General features: G+C 39.6%; 1 protein-coding gene across 2 annotated transcripts in view; it reads right to left on the minus strand.

Moving 5' to 3' along the window:
- The window catches only part of LOC109402682 (facilitated trehalose transporter Tret1), an 81,245-nt gene that overhangs the window by 17,986 nt on the left and 40,258 nt on the right, over window positions 1-23,001 (minus strand). Inside the window, exon 1 of one of the 2 annotated variants that reach the window (XM_019675386.3) lies at window positions 8,455-8,621. The exons of the other annotated variant lie outside the window; for it this stretch is intronic. Coding sequence (XP_019530931.3) covers window positions 8,455-8,478 — 24 coding nt within the window. The 5' untranslated portion in view covers window positions 8,479-8,621. Of the gene's footprint in view, window positions 1-8,454; window positions 8,622-23,001 lie in introns of those variants that run through there. 2 annotated transcript variants of the gene reach the window in all.

Consider the following 23,001-nt stretch of genomic DNA (forward strand, 5'->3'; position numbering starts at 1 on the left):
GTAGCTATGACATTTTTATATGGTTGAGCAGAGGGCTACCAAGAGATCTCAGGGCGTTTTAAGGAGATCCCAATGGGTTTCAGGTGAGTACCAGGAGATTTCTGAGGGGCATTTCAAGGGTTTTCAGATGCCCTCAAGGACCCCGAGGATGGGATTTCAAGGGCGATTTAGATGACTCTCCACAAAGTGAATGTAAATTACACTCATCTCGTGGAGAGTCGCTTTCATAGCTCCGTCACGACTTTGGTATACGTGTGCGACCTTTACTTTATTCGGCAAACTTTTAGACAAAATTACAAGCTAAAAGTCGTCCATACACAGTTTCTTGATAGCACGCTTCTAAGCTGGGAAAACAGCAAGTGAGTGTAACTCTTTGCAAATGAATGTTCCCATCCCTGCTCCTGGTACCCCCTTAAACTTCCTAAAACGTCTTTGAGACCCCTTGAAGTGCTCATGATGCCGCATGGAACCCCCTGAGACGCCCTGTAACGCAATTGAAACCCAATCGGGTGCCCTCGAAGCCCGCTGAAAACCCCTAGAAACGCCTCTGAGGCTTCCAGGAACCCCTCCTAAACCTGTTGGGACTGCCCGAAACGCCCCTGAGATCTCCTGATAGCCCCCTGAAAATCCTTTGGACATCCTGAAACGCCCCTGCAACCTCTCTTTACTCACTAACATACAACCGTCTACTCCCGTAGGTTTGACAGCATCCAATCTGAACACTTTTTAGTTTGACCCCGCTGGTCTGCACATCGTTCAAACTAAAAATGGTACAAACGTCATTCTGGTCTTGGAACGGGGTAAAACGGAACGCAGAATCAAAACAAAACAGCAAACAGGGTTACGATCAGTGTGTTTTTCGATGCCGAAAGGGTTACCAGAAGTTCAAATTAAAAAATGAACCCCGATGGTATGCATGAGGTGTCGTTCAAACCAACGGGGGTAGACGGTAACCTTTTCGCCGTAATGAAATTGTGCTTTTGAAAGAAATTGTATAGGACGAACTTTCAAAACAATCCTTGAAAAACAAAACGCATTGAAAAACTGCTGGAGAAATCATCAAAAGAATTCTTGCCAGAATTTTCTAAGGAATCCAAAATTTTTCTGAAGAACCTTTGTGGGAAATCCCAAAAAAAATCTCCTAAGGAATTTTCAGAATAATTTCTAAAAATAATGACTTTTCTAAATTCCTGAAAGATTTTCTGTATTACAGGAACTTTCGGAAAAATATGTGAACGGACTATTTGAAGAAACAAAAAAAAATCTGTAAAAACATCTTAAGGAATTACTGCAGAAATTCCTAATCTCTGAAGAAATTCCTGGAGACATTCCTTTGTGAATTTATTATGGAATCCCTGCAAAAAAATCCTACAGGAGTTGCTGCAAGAATTTCTAATCTAACCGGTAGATGAATTTACCAAATTATTGGAAGCATTTTTGAAGGAATCCCCGGAAAAATATAAGATTCCTTCTCTGAAGAAGTTTCTAAAGGAACTCATGAAAACTTTTTTTTTAAAGAATTTAAAGAAGATTTTCTAGAAGGATCCACGAAGGCATTTCTGAAGGAATACTTGAAGACTTTTTAAATCAATATAAAAAAAACTGAAGATATTCTCAAAGGAATATCAGAAAAAAGGTCGGAGTATTTCTGAAAGAATCACAGGAGGAATGTTTGATAAAGTTTTAGTAAATTCATCTAAATGCATCTAGATCTGATGAAATATCTTGATAAATTCCTGAAGGAATCAAAGAAGCAGTTTTGGCAGGAATTCATAGAGGTTTTTTAGAAATTCTTGGAGATATTTCTGAAAGAATCTTTCGAAAAACTTCTAGTGCAAAAAATAAATAATTTAAAAAAGAAACTACGGAGAAACTTCTAAAGGAATCGAAGGATGATTTGTTTAAACAATTTTCCAATGAATTTCTGCAATGTTCCATGGAGCAATATCTGAGAAAGTATGAGAAAAGTAAAAAAAAATCCTTGCAGAAATTTGTGGAGAAGTCCCTTGAGGAGTTATATTTGAAGAATACTTATTCACTGTGAAAATCAGTGGGACATACCTAAAGCAATTCATGAGAGATTTTCTTATAAAATCCATCCGGAAATTTTTGAAAGATTCTGAGGAAGATATTCTGAAAGGAAACCCTGGAGGAAGGGTGCCAAACCGCTTTTCTCAGGAATTTTTTAAGAAAGTTTGTAAAGATATTTGTGGATGAATCTCCGGAGAAATATCCGCAGAAATTACTTGAAAACATACAGAAAATCATAAAGATTTCAATTTTTCAGCAACAACTTCGGAAATTCTACAGCTACTCCTTTAGCAATTTCTACGGAAATTCCTCTGGAAGCATGTTGGGGAATTTCTTCGTTGAATCTTTTGAAGTTCCTTTATCAATTCCTTCTGAAAAAAATCTATTTATAATTTGCGGAAGTTTCTCCGAAATATTTTCCAGAACATTACAGAATTTCTATGTTAATACTATTGGATGATCCTATTGCAACTCCTTCAAAAAAAAAAAAAACAATCTTCAAATAACTTGTGGAATTCTTTGAGAATTTCCTTTGCAATTACTTCCCGAGCAGAAGAAAATATCAAAAGCATAATAAAATATGTTATTTTGCCATAATAACTGTATAATGAAATCAGTAATTTTTATGTTATTAAGGACAGACTTGTTAGAATCCCAAAATGGCCGCCACAATGGCCAGCTTTGGCACCTACTCACGATTTCGAAGGCACAAATCTCTTCGTAAACAAAACCAGTGAACATGAGCTTCTTATTTTAAGCTTATTACAAGTGAGCAAGAACAGAATTATAAAATGCACTGTTGTTTGAAGCTTGTTTCTTGAGATTTGTGCGTCTAAAGTTCTGATGCATTGTTGAAGCGAAGACGTTTGTCCTTAACATATCTTATTATGTTATAAACTTATCTGTCATAAGCGGCAGAATAACAAATATAATAACAAAAAAATGTTCCTGGAAGACCAGTTTAACCAAGTAACCACGATGCTGGAGCCTTATTGCATGCAGATATACGGTGTACTTAGAGCAATCATTACTTTACATGCAAACTTAAGGTTGATTTAAAGTGGAAATGGGCAATTATGCGACTGTTTCAAGATTATACCAGATAATCCTAATTTGATTCTATAATTGCCCACTTCCACTTTAAATCAACCTTAAGTGTGCATGTAAAGTAATGATTGCACTGAATACACCGTATATCTGCATGCAATAAGGCTTCAGCACTGTGGTTACTTTGGTAATAACATGTTTTGTTAGATTCAATAACAACTTAATAACAATGAATCTTGCTGTGAATTTGAAAACTTGTTAGGCACTGTCCATAAACTACGTAGACTCAATTTGGGTCATCTCAGAATCCCCCCTCTCCCTCCGTAGACTTTTGTTCATACAAAATATTCAAAATTTGTATGAAGCGTAGATTTTGGCCAGAACAAACCGCCCCCCCCCCCTAGGAGTCTACATAGTTTATGGACAGGCCCTTGTTGTTGTGTTATAGTTTATCATTTATTTGTACATTTTCAATAGTAGAATAATAACAAAAGTTAGTCTACAGCAAAGTATATTATTGAAGTGTTATTTAGTCGATGAAACTTAATAACTTGATCCTAACAAAATAAGATTACCCAACAAAACATGTTATAACAAAGTAATACTTTGATAAGTTAATGATAACAAATTATGATATTAAAACAGGCTATATGATTATGTTGTTATGAATTATATATTCTCCTCTGCTCGGGTTTGAAAACCGTAGGGTAATTTCATCGGAAATTTCTTCGAGAATTCATCCCGATATTGGTTTTGAAACTCCTTCGGCTATATTTCTTTGGATAATCCTTTTAAAATTTGTTTCGGAAATGACTTTGAGATTTTATTTGGTAATTTCTTCAGAAATTCCTTTCGGTAATTCTTTTGGAAATGACCGAAGAAACATCTTCGAACAATCTTCAGTTAATATTTTGGGGAACTTATTTGTTCATTCTTGCAAAAAAAAAATCTTCTGGAATTAATTTGGAGGTTTCCTAAACAACATTTTGAACACTTGCTTCTGATATTTCTTTAAGAACTACTCAAACAAATTAATTGGAATTTTCTTGAAAAATATTTTGGGAAATCTAATAGTTTATTTTTTAAGAATTGTTTCAAAAAGTTCTTGCTCTTTTAAAATCTTATTCTGATGATTTTCTTTCTCAACGTCCTAAACAATTCCTACGGAAATGCTTTTGATAAAAACTTAAACAATTTATTTTTTCCTCAATATTTTGTTGATTATTCCCCTGTAAATTTCTGCTATAATTCTAACTACTCTACAATTCCTTGGTGAATTGGTATGGGCAATTTTTCGGAAATTTATTTCCAATTTCCTCTAACGATTTGTTTGTCAAGTTTGGCAAGTTTCTATGCCAATTTAGTTGAATTTCACTTTTATCATTTGTTTGAAAATGGTTTGAGACGACTTTTGGTAAGTTTTCCTTAAATATCTTCAAAAATCTCTATAAAATTTATCAGTTATTTATTCATTTATGGTAGATTTTTTAAAGAAATTCTTGAATAAATTAATAGAGAAATCTTTAGAGGATTTCTGGAAGGCGATTCTCGAGGCATTTCTGATAAAATTATTGATGAAATTTTTTAGCAACCAATGGAAGATTTTCTAAAATAATTCCGTAGGATTTTTTAAAGTATCACTGGAGAAGTTTTTAAAAGGTTTTCTTTAAGAGCGGAATCCAAAGAAACCTGAGGAAGATTTTCAAAAAAAAAAAACAAAACCATAGAAAATTCTGGATATCCTCTCTGGAAGCATTGCAAAACAAACTTCTGCTTGGTTTCTAAAAAAATCCCTACCAACATTTCTTCGAGAAACCTCTGGCGGAATCGTTAGAACAATTTCTGAAAGAATCCCTGGAGGAACTTCTGTAGAAACTAATTGTAGAAATTCCGAAGCAATCCATGCTAGATTTTCTAACAGATTTCTTTGAAGAATTTCCGAAGAAATCTCTGGAGAAAGTTCAAAAGCAATACCCGTGAAAATTTTTCCAAAGGTATTCTTTGAAACCATGAAAGAATTCTGGAAGAATCCGTGGAAAAATTTCAGAAGGAATCCATGTAAAAATTGATGAGAGATGGTAATGATAATGATTAGAGATGAGAGATGAGATATGCGAATTGAGAGATAATAGATAAGGAATGGCAGATGAGGTATGAGAGGTGAGATGAGAGATGAGGATGAGGAGAGATAAGAGATGGTGATGGCGAAGATGAGAGCTGGGAGATGATAAATGAGAAATGGGAGATGTAAAATGAGTGATGAAAGGTGAGAGATGAGACATAAGAGATGATACATGAGAGATGAGAGATGAGAGATGCGAGATGAGAGATGCGAGATGAGAGATGAGAGATGAGATATGAGAGATGAGAGATGAGAGATGAGAGATTAGAGATGGTGATGATGATGATGATGATGATGAAAGATGATAGATGGCAGAGATGAAAGATGAGAAGTTAGAGATGAGAGATGAGATTGGAGATGAGAAGTGAATGTTGATAAATCATAGATGAGAGATGAGAGATAATAGATAATAGATAAACGATGAGAGATGAGAGACGATGTTGATAATGATTAGAGATGAGAGATGAGAGATGATAGATAACAAATGACAGATGAGAGAGGAGAGGTGAGATGAAAGATATGAGATAGAGGAAGATGATGATGATGAGATATGGGAGATGGTGATGGTGATCATGATAATGACAATGCTGAATAATGATGACGATGGGAGTTGGTGATGATGATGATGATGATTATAATGATGATGATGAGAGATGAGAAATGCGAGATGAGAAATGAGGAGTGAGAGACAATAATGATGAGATATGAAAATGATGAGAGATGAAAGATGCGAGATGAGAGATAAGGGGTGACATAAGAGATAAGAGGCAGCATCAATTTATTACGTAACGTTAAATCGGCTTTTCAAACCCCTCCTCCACTCTCTCCGTAACGCTTTTTTGAATGAAAATCTTAATTTCTTCATATGAACCGTAACGCTTGACCACATTCCCTCTAGAGCATTACGTAATTTGTGGATGGTGCCAGAAATAAGGGATAAGGGATGATGATGATGAGAAATGAGCAATCGGAGAACGATGATGATGATGGTCATGATAACAGATGAGAGTTCAGGATGACAATGATGAGAGATGAGACACAATAGATGAGAGATGAGATAAGAGATGAGACACAATAGATGAGATAAGAGATGAGAGATGTTGATAATGGTGATGAGAAAAGAGAGATTGCCATTGGTAAAGCTTTAAAAAATAATGAAAATGTAATACCAATGACATAGAAGGTGGTCGGAAATGGGTTTGATTTTGATGGTGTTGATTGCTGGAATTGTAATATATACCACAAAAAAAGTGAAATGTTAATGGACTGGATATTGTTGATTAATAAATTAAACTTAAATAATAAGAGTTTTACAGAGTGAGAATGTAGGGATTGAAAGGGATACTGAGAAAAGGTTAAACAGGGCATATAGCATTAGCATCGGTAATGCGTCACCGGATAAATATAACAAACGAAACAAACGAGCAAGATGAAATAAAACTTGAGCCTTGTAAAGTATTGCACGCGATCAGGTTGCATGATTTGCATCCGTCTTCGTTGGTGAAGGATTTCGTCCAATTCAGCCTTCTGGATCGATTTTTCTGAGTAGCATTGTCAGTATAGACACTTCAAATCCCTTGGAAAAATTCCCAAGATTTCTCGTGGGTTTGTTGCACGCTTTTCATCAGAAGAACTTGTTACTCTGTGAGTATTTTGAAATAACCTTGAAGAGGTTTCCAGTTTTTTTTTTCAAAGCGTTGTCTGATTACTAAAAATACACGCTCTTGACGATTACTTTTCAGATTTATCCAGTGAAATGTATCACTTAGATGTCATGTTATCACAGACGATAGTATAGAATCACACTCGAAAAAACATAGTTATAATTACAAAAAAAAGTTTTACTGCTCACTTGTGGCACCACACAGGTGAATGTCCACTAAACATAAAAAATATGCACCATGATTTGAACTAGCCCTTCGCCATATAATGCAAACCGCACTACGGAAGCATGTTGTCCATATGTCCAACTGCACTATTTCACTTTCCCTTTTCATTCCACAATTAGATAGACAAACCACAACAGATCAATGCAGTTCATGTGCAATAATGCAGGCAGACCCGTCCGTCATTGTCCATTACTCAACCAACCGGTACTCGCGCGCGCCCGCAAATGTTAACATAGACGAAACCATTTTTATCGCCCGCCAAGCCAACATACCTCCGGCGACGCGATGTCGGAGTTGCAGTTGAATGGCCGAACTAACTTACGGTCGCACCAGCAGCCATAACATTCCAAGATATGTCCGTCCATTTATGTTCAATGTTCATGTTCACTCTGGTGTAAGACCTGACCAAGCACAACTGGCGAATCGCGCACACTCTTTCAGAAAAACTTACTTCTGTCTGCAGTCTGTTCCCACTAATCAATTTAATGGCCATTATCGCATTGCACACCCCCTTCCGCCGACGAACTTGAATCTCGCAGAAAAGCGAGCGCACTAAGGCACAAATCACGTCTCGCAGATAGTAAAAAGCCGACTTTCTTCAGGTTCAATAATTTAACTGGCTGCATTAAATCCGGAGTTCCGAGTAGAGCACGACTACTTCTCTTCCTTTATCAGTTTATGATTTATGCCCTGAGCGACTACATTAGATTTACTACTGTAACGATCGGTAGGCTGCGACCATAGAATCATATCATACGTAGTCTGAACCAACGACTTCCATAAGATACTAAAATAACCATTAGAACAAAATCGGTGAAGTCGAGCAGAACATCCAACGGTTTCGAAGACTTTTTGGAAAAAATGGCCTGAATGTATGCAAAATGGCACACTTTCAAATTTCACAACTAGATGGCGCTGCTTCCAAATGTTAATATTATTCAGGACATGTAGTTTTCAACTTGTTAAGCGATCTTCGGGACTGCATTCAGCATTCTCCAAAGCCTCTAGAACTGCAGACTCTATGGACTTTAGATCTTCTGACCATTTCTGATGCATGCAAGTGTACAAATCCTCTTGAAAACCTTTATGACATTAGGCATCTGAACTTGCAACAGCAGCAGCAGCAGCAGCTCCACCGCACGCGCGTGCCTTTTTTCTCAGCTTGCGCCAGTGTTGCGGCATTTATTCGCATGACAACCCCGCCGTGCACCTATGTTATCATTAGCCGCATTTTCTCACGAATCGCGCAGCTCGTTCCACACAGCTGATGATTGGAACAAACCCCGCGCCACTCGCTGTCTCTAATTGGTGGAAATTTTCCACCAAACTCCCCGCCGGCGCCGCCGGCGCAAGTGGAAGACCTACCCTTTTCAAAAAGGACTTCACCATCTCGGATTACTTTCTCGCGAACACGTTTTAACGGAAAAATAAACTTAGACTACGAACGATCAAGACTATTTTGAACGACTACGACGAAAACGACCGGATACGACCGGAGTGTTGCGGTGGAACGATCTGCACCGTAGCGCGGTTATACTGGAACTGCCAGCCCGGGTGGCGATCGCGCAATCAGAGCTCGGTCGGGATTGGAACAGCAGCAGCAGAGGCTCGACACGGCGCGCGATGGCTGTGGCGAACTGCAGAAAATTGTTTACGTGCGAATTCTGCCGAACGTGACGGCGGCGCGAGTGCCGGCGATGAAGATGGGGGAGTACCTCCGTCCGAAGCTATAGGGCTTAGGAAAATGAGTTTGAACCACACAGTGGTTCTCAATGTGGTAGGTAAGATTTCCATCTAGTTATCAATAAGAAATCCATAAATAATAATGCATAACAGGGAAGCAGTAAGGAGTGTGCGTATGTGAGGTGTGATGGCACAAATTTCCCAAATGGAGGAGAACGTGCCTCTGGAGCCGACCTACTGATACCTGATGTGAGGTGTGAGAAGTCAAGAGTTAATAGAGGTGAGCAGTGTTTACGGAGTATTGAGCAGTGAACGATGCGTATTGAGAAGTAAGCTGTGCAGAGTGAGCAGCTATTTATGGGGTGTGAAAAGCGAGTACAGATGAATATGCAAGGAAAAGTGAGGAGTGACAAATAAGCAGTATTGAATGAGAATTGACAAGTGAGCAGTAAGGAGTAACATGCAAAAAGTAAGAAGTGAAGGATAAGAGAATAGTGAAGAGTGATCAATGAAAAGCGAGAAGTGCACTGTTAGAAAATAGCAGAGCAACAGTGAGAAGTGAAATATAAAGGAATGAAGAATGAGTAATGAGAAGTGAGACATGAAGAATGCACAGTGAAAAGTAAAGAGTGAGAAGTGAGCAGTGAGTAATGTGAGCCTGGAAGTGTGAATAATGAAAAGTGTGAAACAGTTATATATTGAAAATGAAGATCGAGCAGTATGGATGAATGAGGAGTGAAACGTGAGCTTTGAGGAGTTCAGAGTGAGTACAGGAGTAATTGACGACAAACATGTTGGAACTTCCGACGGGGCAAGCTATGCGGCGGACCAGGATTGAGACCGGGAAGACGGGGAAACTTCGGAATCGGATATACAACCGGGAACGACCGGGGTACTTCTTTACTTGAACGTGTTGTGTTTAATACTGAGTGTAGGGGTATATAAAAACGGGTTAATAATTAAGCACTCATCTGTCTCGCGCTCACAATTGTGAGATCATCGATGATGGATGACACAGTGGCGGCGGGTGGAAAACATCGCTCCCGCCAACACTCCTCCTCGATGTTTAACCGCTAGCAGACACTGTGGTCTTCTTCCTCGAACGTATGGTATCCTAACATACGTACTTCTAATTTCGAACGCACCGGCACTCGTGCCAGCACAGCTTCTTCAAGTTCATGGTAGAATCCAGCTCGTTCCGCTTCGTCAGCTGTTGCTTGTCGACCTGCACGTCGTTTTGCAGCTCCTCCTGAATGAACTGCCCGTAATGACCGAACGACTGCTCCCGATTGTACTTGTTGAAAACTTTACCGACACTCTTTACGGTAGGATCCGACGGCGCAAAAGCGGCCTTGCAAGATTGTTTCCGAAAAACTAGCTGACAATCACGTTGACGTCCAGAACTGAAACTCGCCTTCGTCATCTCTTCTGATTTCAGCTCATATAGGTTCTCACGGACCTCGCCAATGGCCACCACCTTTCCCGTTGGATCGATTACGTCACACCTTGAAGTTTGGAACTGCACTCTATATCCTTTCTGGGTTAACTTCCGAACAGAGAGTAATCCACTGCACAGATTGGGTACATACATTACATCCTTGAATAGAATCTTGTGCGCTCTTCCATCGCTGCCGAAACACTTCACTGAACCTTCTCCAATACCTGCTGATTTTGACTTCGAACCGTCAGCCAGTATCACGTCCACTGTAGCAGTTTCGTCCAGTTTGTCGAAGAAGCTTCTGTCACTCGTCATATGGTTCGAGCATCCGCTGTCCACAAACCAACGACCTTTACACTGACGACTTCCAACTGTGAAGCAAATCGGGTTCGCCGCCTCCGCAACCTGCTTGGCTCGAACGGCACGATCATCTTCTTCTTGTTCACCTTGCTCCTTCTTGAACAGCCGGCAGTTCCTTTTGAAGTGGCCCGGCTTCCTGCAATAATAGCATACCTTCTCCTCCTGTCGCTTACTCTGTGCCTTCATCGCCCTCTCGTCTGATTCGTTGGAATTCTCCGACTGTTCCGATCGTCGTTGCCACTCGTCAATCAATTTTTGCTTCACCAGCTCGATGGTCAAATCTTCGTCCTTTCGGCTCTCTAGGGCTGTCACCAATCCACCATAAGAACTCGGAACGCTTCGCAGAATCATCGCGATCTTGAGTGACGAATCCATCTGCTGCCCTGCACACTGCAGTCGGTCGAAAAGCTCTTCCAGCTCAAAGATATGCTTCTCCATCTCCTGTCCTTCGGTCATGTTCATACTACAAATCCGCTTGAGAAGTGACACCCGTGACGTCATAGTCGCCTTCTCATGATACTCCTTCAATTGTATCCATGCGTCCTTGGCCGTCGCAACATTTTTCACTAAATTCATCTGGTTGTCAGATAAAAATAGCACAATCGTCGCCAGCGCCTTCTGGTTCCCTCTCTTCCAGTTAGAGGTAATCGGGTCTGGTTGTGGATCCTCAATTACAAACCAGAAATCTTCGCGCATCAGCAACGCCTGCATTCTGATCCTCCACGTCGAATAATTACTGTTTGTCAACAGTGGAATCAAAATTTTCTCCGTCATTTTCTGTTTTTCTTTACCGTCACAAACAAGTTTCCGACACACTGTTTGTAAACAACAGTCCAACTCACGACTCACTTCGAACCGGCAGTGAGGAACCAACTGACGAAACACTTCTCACTACGTTCAGGATACAAACACAATCACCGACAAAGTCTCACACATGTACCGAACAGAAAGTCAACTTTTGTCCATCTTTTTCAGCTTTTAGTCAGCCAACTCTTCCGTTCACTCTCGGGACAGGGAACAATGTTTAAATCAAAACGCCGAACGCATATCACACAGCCTAATTCTTTAGCTTTCCAGACAGCCAACTCTTCCGACTCGCACCGAATTGTCCTTAGCTTCCGACCCGCGGAGGACATTTATTACACTCGCGTCACTGGTGCCCATAACCTGTTGGAACTTCCGACGGGGCAAGCTATGCGGCGGACCAGGATTGAGACCGGGAAGACGGGGAAACTTCGGAATCGGATATACAACCGGGAACGACCGGGGTACTTCTTTACTTGAACGTGTTGTGTTTAATACTGAGTGTAGGGGTATATAAAAACGGGTTAATAATTAAGCACTCATCTGTCTCGCGCTCACAATTGTGAGATCATCGATGATGGATGACACAGTGGCGGCGGGTGGAAAACATCGCTCCCGCCAACAAAACATATGGCGACAAATATATCTAAAGGTCCAATCTGCAAAAGAGAGGCTCTCTTTGTTCCGATTCTCTTTGAATTATAACGATGTCACAGTGGACATTTTGACAATTTGTTATGTGTAGATGGGAAAAGGATTTTTTAATCTACCTTCCGAACAAGCAGTAAATCAAAATTTATAAATACAAGCACGTTATAATCGAAAGAGAGAAGACTTCAAGAGAGAGGCTCTGCACTTAGGACCTATAGAAATGTTTGGCTTGAATTAGTCAAGAGAGAGACATATAGAACTTCTCTCTTCTGAAATCAGAAACGTACAGTAAAAACTAAGGAGTGAAAAGTGATCAGTGAAGACTGAGCAGTAGAGATACGGCAGTGAGAAGTGTGAAGCAGTGAGAAATGAGCAGTAAGCTAAGGGTGGATGTGACCCTGCTCGAGAAACATGCAACCACAAGATTAATTTTAACGCATTTTAGCCTCTCGGGCGATGAACGCGTTTGTGCTGATTCTAGAAAAAGGGTCACTTATCCACCACATGGTAAGGTTCGTTTCTTTATCGAAAATGATGGAAAAATCTCGAAAGTTAAGTAGCTTCAATACTGTAATTTTAGGGGTGTATGATTTCGTATAATAATTAAAAAAGGCTTATCAAAACTCAAGAAACTTAAGAAGGAATTTCTGGAAGATTTTCATAGAAATCCATTTAGAAATTTCTGAAAAAAAATCAATGGAAATTTTTTTGAAGAATTCGCAACTTTAAAACCTGCAGAAATCATTGTAGTTCTGACAGATTCTTCGGGATATTTTAGAAGGAATATCTGGACGAACTTCTAAATGGATTTTTGAAAGCATCTCTCAATGAAACACAGTAGGAATTAATTAATCTATTAGCAAATTTCTCGAGAAATCTCTGGCGAAATTCTTGGGAGAATCTTTGGAGGAATATATGGAAGAATCTCAAGAAAAATAGAGAAGGATTTTCTGAAGATATGGCTCAAGGAACATCTAACGAAATTTTGGAAGATTTCCGTAGGAATCCCTGGAGGAATATCTGGAGAGAAAAATGGATGAAGTGAATCTGACAATAATTCTTAAAAATCTCTAAATTTTTTAAGGAATCCATGTAAAATTTCCTAGCAACTTGAATGGATTCCTGATGGAATCTTTGGAAGAAATTTTGGAGATAATTACGGGAAACTAATAGATGAATATTCGAGGCTGTATAAATTTATTAAGAAATCCTGCATACAAATAATTCAAGGATCTCTGTAGTAATTCACGAAGATATTCCTTCGAAAGTGTCCAATGGAATCGCTGGAGGTATTCCTGAAAGATTGAATATGTATAGGAGTTCGTGATGGCATATCTGCATGGTATTCAGAAGAAATCCCTTTAAGATTTATTAAAAGAAACCAATAGAGCAGTTTCCAAAATTAACATTGAAAATAACTCTGATAAAATTTTGAAGTAATTCATGCAGACATTTTTAAAGAAATCCTTGGAGGATTTTCCGAACTCATCCCTAGAAGATTTTCTGAACGAATTCCTCGAGAAATTTCTGTGATAATCTATTGAACTTTCTTTAGGAAACCGTGAAGAAATCTATGAAGACGGAATTTTTACAAGAATTCCTGAAGAAACCGCAATAGAGCGCTAGAGCAATTATCAAAAGAAGCCTCGAGTAAACCTGAAGAAATTCCTGAAGAAATTTCTGAAGGAATCCTTGCAGGATGTTTCGAACGATTTCATGAAGAAATTTTAGGACTTTTTCAATGATATTTGGAGAGATCTGTGGAGACGGAATCCGAAAGAGCTTCTTGAAGAATTCCACGAAAAAAATCTGAAGTAACTGGAAGAACTTCTGGAAAATATCTTGGATAATATTATGAGGTTATAGAGGAATGGCTAACGTAATTTCTGTAGGAAACCATGAATGATTATCTTAAAGAATTTCTGGAGAAATCTCTATAGAAATCCGTAAATCAATTTCAGAAAAAAAATATTGAAAATTTTCTTAAAAAACTGTTGAAAAAGTTTTTGAGAAACTGGTAATGGTAATTTTCTGAAGGATAGTTTGGAAGGATGTTAGAAGAAAACTTCGCGAATATTTCTGAAGGATACTGAATTTCTGATTTTTAAGATATCTCTAAAGATATGTTTCTAACACAGTTCGTGGAGCAATTTTTGAGGAAATTCATGAAGAAATTTCATATGCAATCCATGCAAGATTTTTATCAAGAATCTTTAAGTAAATTTTTGAAGGTATCAGTAGATAAATGACTATTTCCTCCTAATGAAAAGTTTTCTCGAGAAGTCCTTGCAGATTTATTTAAAGAAATTAAAGAAATTTCTGGAGGAAACTTCAGACTAATTACCGAAGAAATCCCTGTAAAACTTCCTGCCTGTGAATCTTTTCTAAAAAAAAAAAACTGCAGGATTTTCAAAAGGAATCTCTGAAGGGCTATCTGAAGAAAGCCTTGAAAGATTTTCCAAACGAATTCCCATGTGGAATTTTTGAAAGAATTTCTGAAGGAATTCTCCCTGAAAAAAAATACGGGGAAAGGGAAACCATGCCAGGTTTTCTTAAAGAACTTCTTGATAAATTTCGGGTGGAATCTCGGAAGGAATTTCTATATTGGTCTCTGTAGGAAATGTCCAAATAAATAAAGAACTTTTAAATGATGTTTTGATGAACTCAACGTATACATGAAAAAATAGATAAATTATTGGTGAAATTCCGAAAAAAAATCCACAGCTCAGGTGAGATTTGAACTCACGTTCCATTCCAGCCGCATGCTTCTCCGGTGGAAGCAAAATCTTCCGGGCCCGAACTCGACGCGTTACCGCGGATGCATTTAATGGTTCTTTTGAGTTTCGATTTTGTGCCTCATTCGAGTACGAGAGACCAGGACAACCAGCGATGTAGAGATAGATGTGATGGAAACCCAGGCGCAGTAGACACGGTAACACAACCGTTCGACCGGACAATATCCGTCCCGGGGTTCACGTGATAGCGGAAGAAAAAATAACACGGGATGCGGTTCGTTTTACAACTTTACTCTACAACGGACTAGTACGGACTTAAACAATAACAAACATTTACTACACAATACATTCGCAACTATGCTTCGTTATTACATACATATCCAACATAATGTCATCGTCAACTGTAATCACCGACCAGGGGACTGACACGCACACAATCATCTTCGCAACCAGGGGGCTGTCACTACTATATTCCAGCAAGATGTTGGCACATGAATGGGTGAGCTCGTTTCATACTATTGTTTACTGTAACAAAATGAGATAATATTTGTGCAAAAACCGTAGACTTTTTTGTTATTTTTATTTTTGTCTGTTTAGTCTAATTTTAATATTTGAGGTACAATTTGATTGGTCCGTTACTTCAAGTAACGACATTTACTCCTAATCCAGTTTTTATGTACAGTAAGGCATCGTACACAAATTACGTAACGCTATAGGGGGAGGGGGGAGTCTAGCTTAGCGTTACAAGCCATACAAAATATTTTTTGTTTTATACAAAAAGCGTTACAAGGGAGAGGGGGAGTCTGAAATCGCCGATTTTAGCGTTACGTAATTTGTGTACCATGCCTAAAAGAGGTTCTAAGAGTTAAACATGGACTTGGTTTGTGGATTGTTTGCTTCCCGAATAAAGCGAGCAGTGATGAGTCAGTTTGAACATCCTGTCATGTAGTTTGTAGTAAATATTGAGCGATCATCAGATTGTTTACTTTTCGCGTAAAGTTAGCAACTTTGATCCATATTAAACGTTGAGTTCTGTGTGGAATAGACTAAAGTTTCTGCTCCCTAGTGGGGTGAAGACGCGTAATAGATTATTTTTGCTTTGTTTTATCATGGAAACGTGATTAGTTGTGGGTGGTGGATTGTGTATATTGATCCATTGTCAGTTCGTATCACCAACCATGGGTGACTCCAAGACTGACAATGTACCCTTCCCTACTAACAAAAATTCCTTCCTGAGACAAACGTGGAGATGCAGCGATTCTCGGTCTCTATAACAACGTTTGTCTTACTAACATTCCTTCCCATCCTTGATGACCGTAAGGACGTGGCCGGCGCTGTTATTGGCCTTAATATAGTTGAGAATTTCATTTGCAATCCCTGAACAGTAACTGTTCTTCTTTCGACAATGTTCTGGCACCACGACGGTCGAGATCAATTCCTTTAAGGCAGGAATCGATGAAGCGAAAAACGAATCCTACGGTCCGCAGCAGCCATTGATATTTGGAAAACCGGTGATAAAAAATCGGAGATTTCGGAGCCACTCGATGGCGAGCTTGATCCATGCGCAATTCGTCCAGAGTGTCCGGTGTGTTGAGGACTCTTGGATAGGCCATTCATATTCGTCCTTACACAGAAATTCAAACCGCCAACTGTCAGTTTGGAAGCACGGTGCTTTACCCTATTTTGTGGCCTCATCTGTACGGAATCCAGGACTGTACCGTTTAAGAGTCACCCCAGATCACACGACGACTGATAAGGTAAGGTGTGATTTTCCTGGACCTACTCCATGATTCTTACTCCAATGACTGCAGCCAGTAACTTCAACCAGGGAACTCACATCGGTGTTAGAGGGGCCAGTTTTCACAACACCAAGTGCACAACGGATATGCCAATGATCGAAATTTCGATAATAAGCGACACACGCTACCTCACCCGCATCGACAAAAACATGAAGATTGCCGGGATCGTATCCAGGGAAGTAACAGCGCCGGATTTCCACGTAGTCTAGATCACGAGGAACCTCGACCCATCGCCGCCATAGATCGGCTACCTCCGGTGAAATGGGAGTGAACAACGACAGTGTCATTCCCCTAGCATGCTTCAGTAACAGCAAGCCACGGTGCCCCCACAGACCGTTATTATAAAATAAAAATGTCCATCAAAACTAAGTTCAGGAGTCGAATCCTGGTGCCATTCTGCACCTCTGGGCAAATTTTAAAATAATCCCTAGGAGGAATCTCGAGAAATCTCGATATGATGTTTTATACAAAGAAATTTCAAAGAAATCCATGTTCAGATTCAACAATATCGCTTAAATACCTACAAAAAAAGTCCCCAAAGTATTCAAAGTTGTTTCAAACCAGTATATATTTACCAACGCAACTTTTATTATACATATTTACTTCTCACCCAACTCAATTAACTGACTAAACTGACATACGTATGTTTTTCCAAGCCATGCATCGGTTTTAACGTAAGCATTAAAAAGCGATTTTTCCCTATTGTTTTATGAACATATTACACATCTCAGTGTTATACATTAAAATTTTCCCTAATTCTACAACATGTTTACTATATTACGAGGAACCAACCCTCCAAAGACCACAAAGGGATCTAAGATATGTGGAAAAAGTTATTGAGTGAAAACCGAATAGCATGGAAACGCTGTTTAACATGTAAGGAATAACAATAAATAATCAAATCTCGTCATTTTATCGATCGGGTAAGGCTTCATAACATTTTTCCATGAACTTCGCATCGCTTTGCGGTCTTCGGAGGTCTAATTCATCGTGAAGTTTGCTACAGAAATCATTCATCGAATTATTTTTAGGGACCAAGGGGTGAATCCAAGCGATTTTTCATTGAAGAAGTAATTTTTCTCATAAAATCGTCTGAAAAACTAAGAATAACGGGCGCAAAAATAGTTTTCCCGATCGACCTGATATTTTGCACAGTTGGTATGCGACCAAAATGGAACTCAAAATGTATACAAGAACTAGAGTTTTTGCATTTTTTTATATTTTCCCACATAAACCGTGTCCCACGTTATTACATATACGTCGTAGTTTCCTGTTCTTCCAAAATTGGTGTACTATTAGATCTTTATTTAACACATATTTCTCAGCAATTTTCTAGTGTTCATGTGCAAGAATATGTAGCACTTTTCATTAAAAAAAAAATGTTCAAAATTCTAGGCAAAGCAAATCAAAGATAATCTATCACACCGTAGTTGCTACTCCGTGATTGACCATAGTTGCACAGAGAACCAATGAAAGCAAGGCTTGGGACTAGCTAACCATTCTCAATGTGCACAATTCGAGAGTTCAATATTTGAAAGTCAATAACGGCGCTGGCCACGTCCTTACGGTCATCGGATCGATTATGTGTCATACTCGCCCCATATAGGAGAGATACATTTACAGCAAGGAACAATACAATTACTAAACACTGAACGCCCCTGTTCAAAATGCTAAGCAATATCGAAAAAAAGTATAAATTTGTTTTCGACTATTGTGACTGAAAACGTTATTCATTTTAAGAAAACTGCCTTCAAAGACCTACTTCAGTTTTTCTAACCCTAACGTTGGTAATCAAAAGCACATATGACAAGCAACGTTTTTTGCATCTTTTTTCTGATTTTTGTATACTGCCAAATGTTTGGTAAGTCAGTTTAATCAGTTAATTTATTTAGATGCGTAGTAAATATGTATAATTGAAGTAACGTTATTAAATAAATACGGGTTTGAAACAACTTTGAACACTTTAGGGAAAGTTTGTGTAGGTATTTAAGCGATATTGTTGAATCTGAACATGGGTTTCTTTGAAATTTCTTAGTATAAAATATCATATCGAGATTTCTCGAGATTCCTCCTAGGGATTATTTTAAAAATTTGCCCAGAGGTGCAGAATGGCACCAGGATTCGATCCCTGAACTTAGTTTTGATGGACATTTTTATTTTATAATAACGGTCTGTTGGATCTTACCCCTACGTTGTGGTTTAATTCGGTAGAATCCACGGAGATCACGTTGGTCCACTATCGGCACAGCACCCTAACGGCCGCAGCATAAATCACCAGCAAACGGTGCAAAACCCCTCTCGGCCGGGTGGCGGCAAACACAGCGACGACGAATCGACCCAAGTTGAATCGCACAGCACAACACCGATGGCTTGGAGTGAACTTGACTACTCCAGTAGGATTTCGGAAACGGGGCACCTATTCACTAAGCCAATACACCGCACTGCAGCACAAAAAACTTTATTTCCCAGTTCAAAGTTTCACTATATTTCACATGCACTGATAGTTTTATTTCTAATTAGATTGCTTCTGTTCTGACTTGTGGTTTAACGATGACTGACGACCGAGTACGTTGGTTTCACCTCACGACGCTACCCACTCGATCAGCTGTGCCGGCCGAGCTGCCAGAGGTGCTGAAAACTCGCCGAAAGCGACGACCGATAGCACCATCACCTGCGTGAGAAGAACAAATCTCACGCAGTGCGGCCAGAGAACCAACACGGTCTGTGGGGGCACCGTGCAAGCATCATGCTTCATTGAGGAATGGAGCTTTGGCGGAGTAAGTCAAGGCGATCGTGAGTCCCGTAAAATGCTAAATGATTCTACTGTAGTTTGCTAAGATGGCTGGGAACAGATTATTCCGGTGACTTACGCGATATTCACAGTATACTGGTATACCTATAGGTATATTCGTGAGGCTGTCATACTCTGGAAGCCAGGTTGAACCCAGAACTCGTTCCGCATCGGCTAAATATCCCACTGAAAAGCTTTTCGTGGTTTTTGAAACTTTTTCTCCGACCCGTCGTAGAACATGTCCGGAATTCGAGAGCCAGTTCCAAATAACAAATGCCACCCTAGCATGAATCTCCTTCACCTCGAGAGCTCCGCGAACTGCTCCTTCAACCGTATCCGCACAGTTTGTATAATCATCTACGTGGGTATTCTCTACTATGGCTGCAGTGCAGCTGCTTCGGGATATCTCTGCTTCCATTTCTCAGAGTTTTTGTTCTTTACGTATTGGGCAGAACATGGCCTACATGTAGACTCAAATGAGGCTACGTCCATGACGGATTCCTGAATCGGGTCCCGCCACAAGAAACGCTGGGTCTGCCGATCCTCCGGACAAATGATAATCCGGTGGAACATTTTCTTTATGTCGGCAACCTCTCGTTGGCGAAGCGAAACAATACAGATAGAAGCGAGGTGAGAAGATCCGGGCCCGGCAGAAGCATTGAGTTGCGGGAAGCACCACCACCGCGCCGGGTTCTGCACGACTCCTAGCGGAAAACACCACACCTTTTTTGTTTCGCTGCTTGTAGATTCTTCACCGGTTAGCTTGTGTGCGTAACCCTTTGCTTGATTGTCGAGTATCTGCAGAATGACGTTGGGGTACACAGATAAAAACAATGAGAATTACAAATTTGTGTTATATTTCATGGAAAATCTCAGTCATGCTAAATTACATGACATATAATGGAAGTTTACATGATATTTCATGAGATTTACACGACATGACATGTAAACTTCTATGAAATCCCACGCCCCAATTATGTGCATTATACAGTAGACGTTCGACAACTGCAACATGTTTACGTTTCACTTACCGAATAAAATTCGATAACTGCAACAACTGACAGACGTCAAAGAACTGTCAGTCGCTGCAGAATGCAGTCAATGTGCATTCAGAAAACATCGCACTGCAACAAAAGTGCATGCGAAAAACATCGCATAGCTGTTGACATTCCATTTTGACGGATAGCGGTGCGATAACTGCAAAATTGTTGCACTTAGCGGACTTGCACTTAAAAAGCATTGCAGTTAAATCGTTTGCACCGAGCGAACGTCTACTGTATGTCACAGACATTTACACTATTTTTTGGATCTGTGTCTAACTCCAGTTTCTTTGAGAGGCTTAGTTCCAGACAAGCCAATCGTCGCTCTACCATGAATCGGTTATCCGGAAACTCGACACAATCAAACTTCCACAGCAGACCTGTTTGAAATCTTCCGGGTGCTTTTCGAGCGGTTGTCTTTTCCAGAATTTCGCGTGCCCTGCGATCTTCGTCGTCTTTGACTTGCGGGAATCTATGACATTTCGTCGAAAGACATTTGGTCGAATGACGTTTGGTCGATTGACATTTGGTCGAAAGTACATTTGGTCGAACGGACGTTTGGTCGAATGGACATTTGGTCGAAACCCATATTATGGAGTAGGAAACATATGACATTTAGTCGAACGGACAATTCGTCGAATTGACATCTGGTCGAAAGGCACTAACGGATGAATAGACACTAGACCAGTCGATGACAAAAACCGCTAGATAAGAGTTATGTTGTATTTCCAACTTCAGCTTGAGGAGGTACATTCCGAATACTCAATGAGCCATTTTACGAAATGACAACAATGTTGATGATGATATTGGTTTTCACGGGTTATTGGACGCTACCTCCTGTCAAAATTCATTCTTAAAATCGGCTCGTAAAAGGGACTATAGGGAGGAGTGGTAGCCCCTTGAGCGCCATGTAGGTAGAGCAACCCCAGTAAGGAAGCCTGCTTTAAACCGTCACCTACCAGAAAAAGCAAAACTAGAGAAAACGGATTAATTTAACAGCAACAGACCAGGCAACGATTTAAGGATAATGATTGGAAAATCAAATCTTGGAACGTGAGAACTTTAATTCAACCCACATGTCTTGCGCACCTGGCTCGTGAACTGCAGAATACCGACGTTAATGAGGCTACTATTCGCAGATCTGCGGAAACAACTTTCGTTGAACCTGTCATTGGAAAACTTTCATTTTGTTGCCAACAATATTGCTCTGCGGCTTGTAGCATTCGCTGCTAGAGCAATGCAAATCAGCAGTACCTATTTACTTCGTAGATGAGAATCTCCGAAAACACATTTAGTGATACCCGAGTGTGATGATACTTGCTTGCAGATTGATACTACCATAACAGGGTAACATGAAAAAAGTGACGCACTAGGTGACGCATTTAAACGCGTTCAAGTTTAAACTCGGCACGCTGCGATCAGAAACATTTGAAAATTCTTCAGTTGGAAGTTGAAACGCTAGCGAAAATACCTGCATGATACCCTGGTATCCTCAAAACTGAAATGATTATATATCCACCATTTTTTTCAAAGATTTGAATAATCTTGGCATTCGATTCAGAAACTTATTGGGAGCATATCCGAGTGAACCGGTTTGATTGCCGTGGTTTTTCGAAAATCCGGATTTTCAGGAACATATTCGGCATGTCAGCTACAATAACCATCGAAGATCATAAACCAATAGTCTTATCCAATCAGTCTTGTCATTGGTGGGCTATTCTAGAAAAAAATCTCAAAAAGTCATGCCCATCAATCACACTCTCTTACACCTCAACCCCACAATGTATATTTATATTTACGGATTTTCTGAAACTCCGGGACCGGACCATAGAGTAAGCACATATGAGTTCGGAGCTGAATCGGTATCTGAACGAGCGTTCTTGAGCAGTAAGCTCTGACACACAAGCATTTATATTATTTTCGACTCCTGTTCAGTTCAAGTGCAACACTACATGAAAGAACAGCCTAAGTTTAAAAGAAGGAAAAAATATCAGATGAAAAATCTGCAGCTGCAACATATGAACATAGTAAAATCAGGAAACTTGAACAAAACCCCAGAAGCCACTGATGAAAAAAATCAGCAATGAAATTAGTAAACTTGAAAGAGCAGCCTATGTTTGAAAGAAGGAAAAATATCTAAAAAAGGCATCAGCTAATGAAGAACAGCTTGTGTTCAAAAGGAAAAATTTCTTCTGAAACATTCAGCAGTTGGTACAGCGTACAGGAAAACGATGTTGGGATCAGTATGACCCAAACAGGCACGCTGAACGCGCATTACGCCATCGTGGGGCGAATAATCTAACATCCTAGGAGGGTTAATAAACGTATAAGAATAGCCCATGTTTTAAGGAAGGAAAAATACATGAGAAAAAGACAGCAGCCATAACATTCAAACATAGTAGAAATACGAAACTTGAAAGAATAGCCTATGTTCAAAAGAAGGAAAAATCATCGTTAAAAAAAATCACAACCATAATGTCCACTATCAGCACAAATAACAAACTTGAAAGAACAGCATATGATGAAAAGAAGGGGAAACCTTTGATGGATAAGCCAGTATGTGCTACACAAAAACGCAATAAAATGATTAAACTTGAAAGAAGAGCCAATA

The sequence above is a fragment of the Aedes albopictus genome, chromosome 1 (assembly GCF_035046485.1).
Source record: "Aedes albopictus strain Foshan chromosome 1, AalbF5, whole genome shotgun sequence".
NCBI classification, from domain to species: domain Eukaryota; kingdom Metazoa; phylum Arthropoda; class Insecta; order Diptera; family Culicidae; genus Aedes; species Aedes albopictus.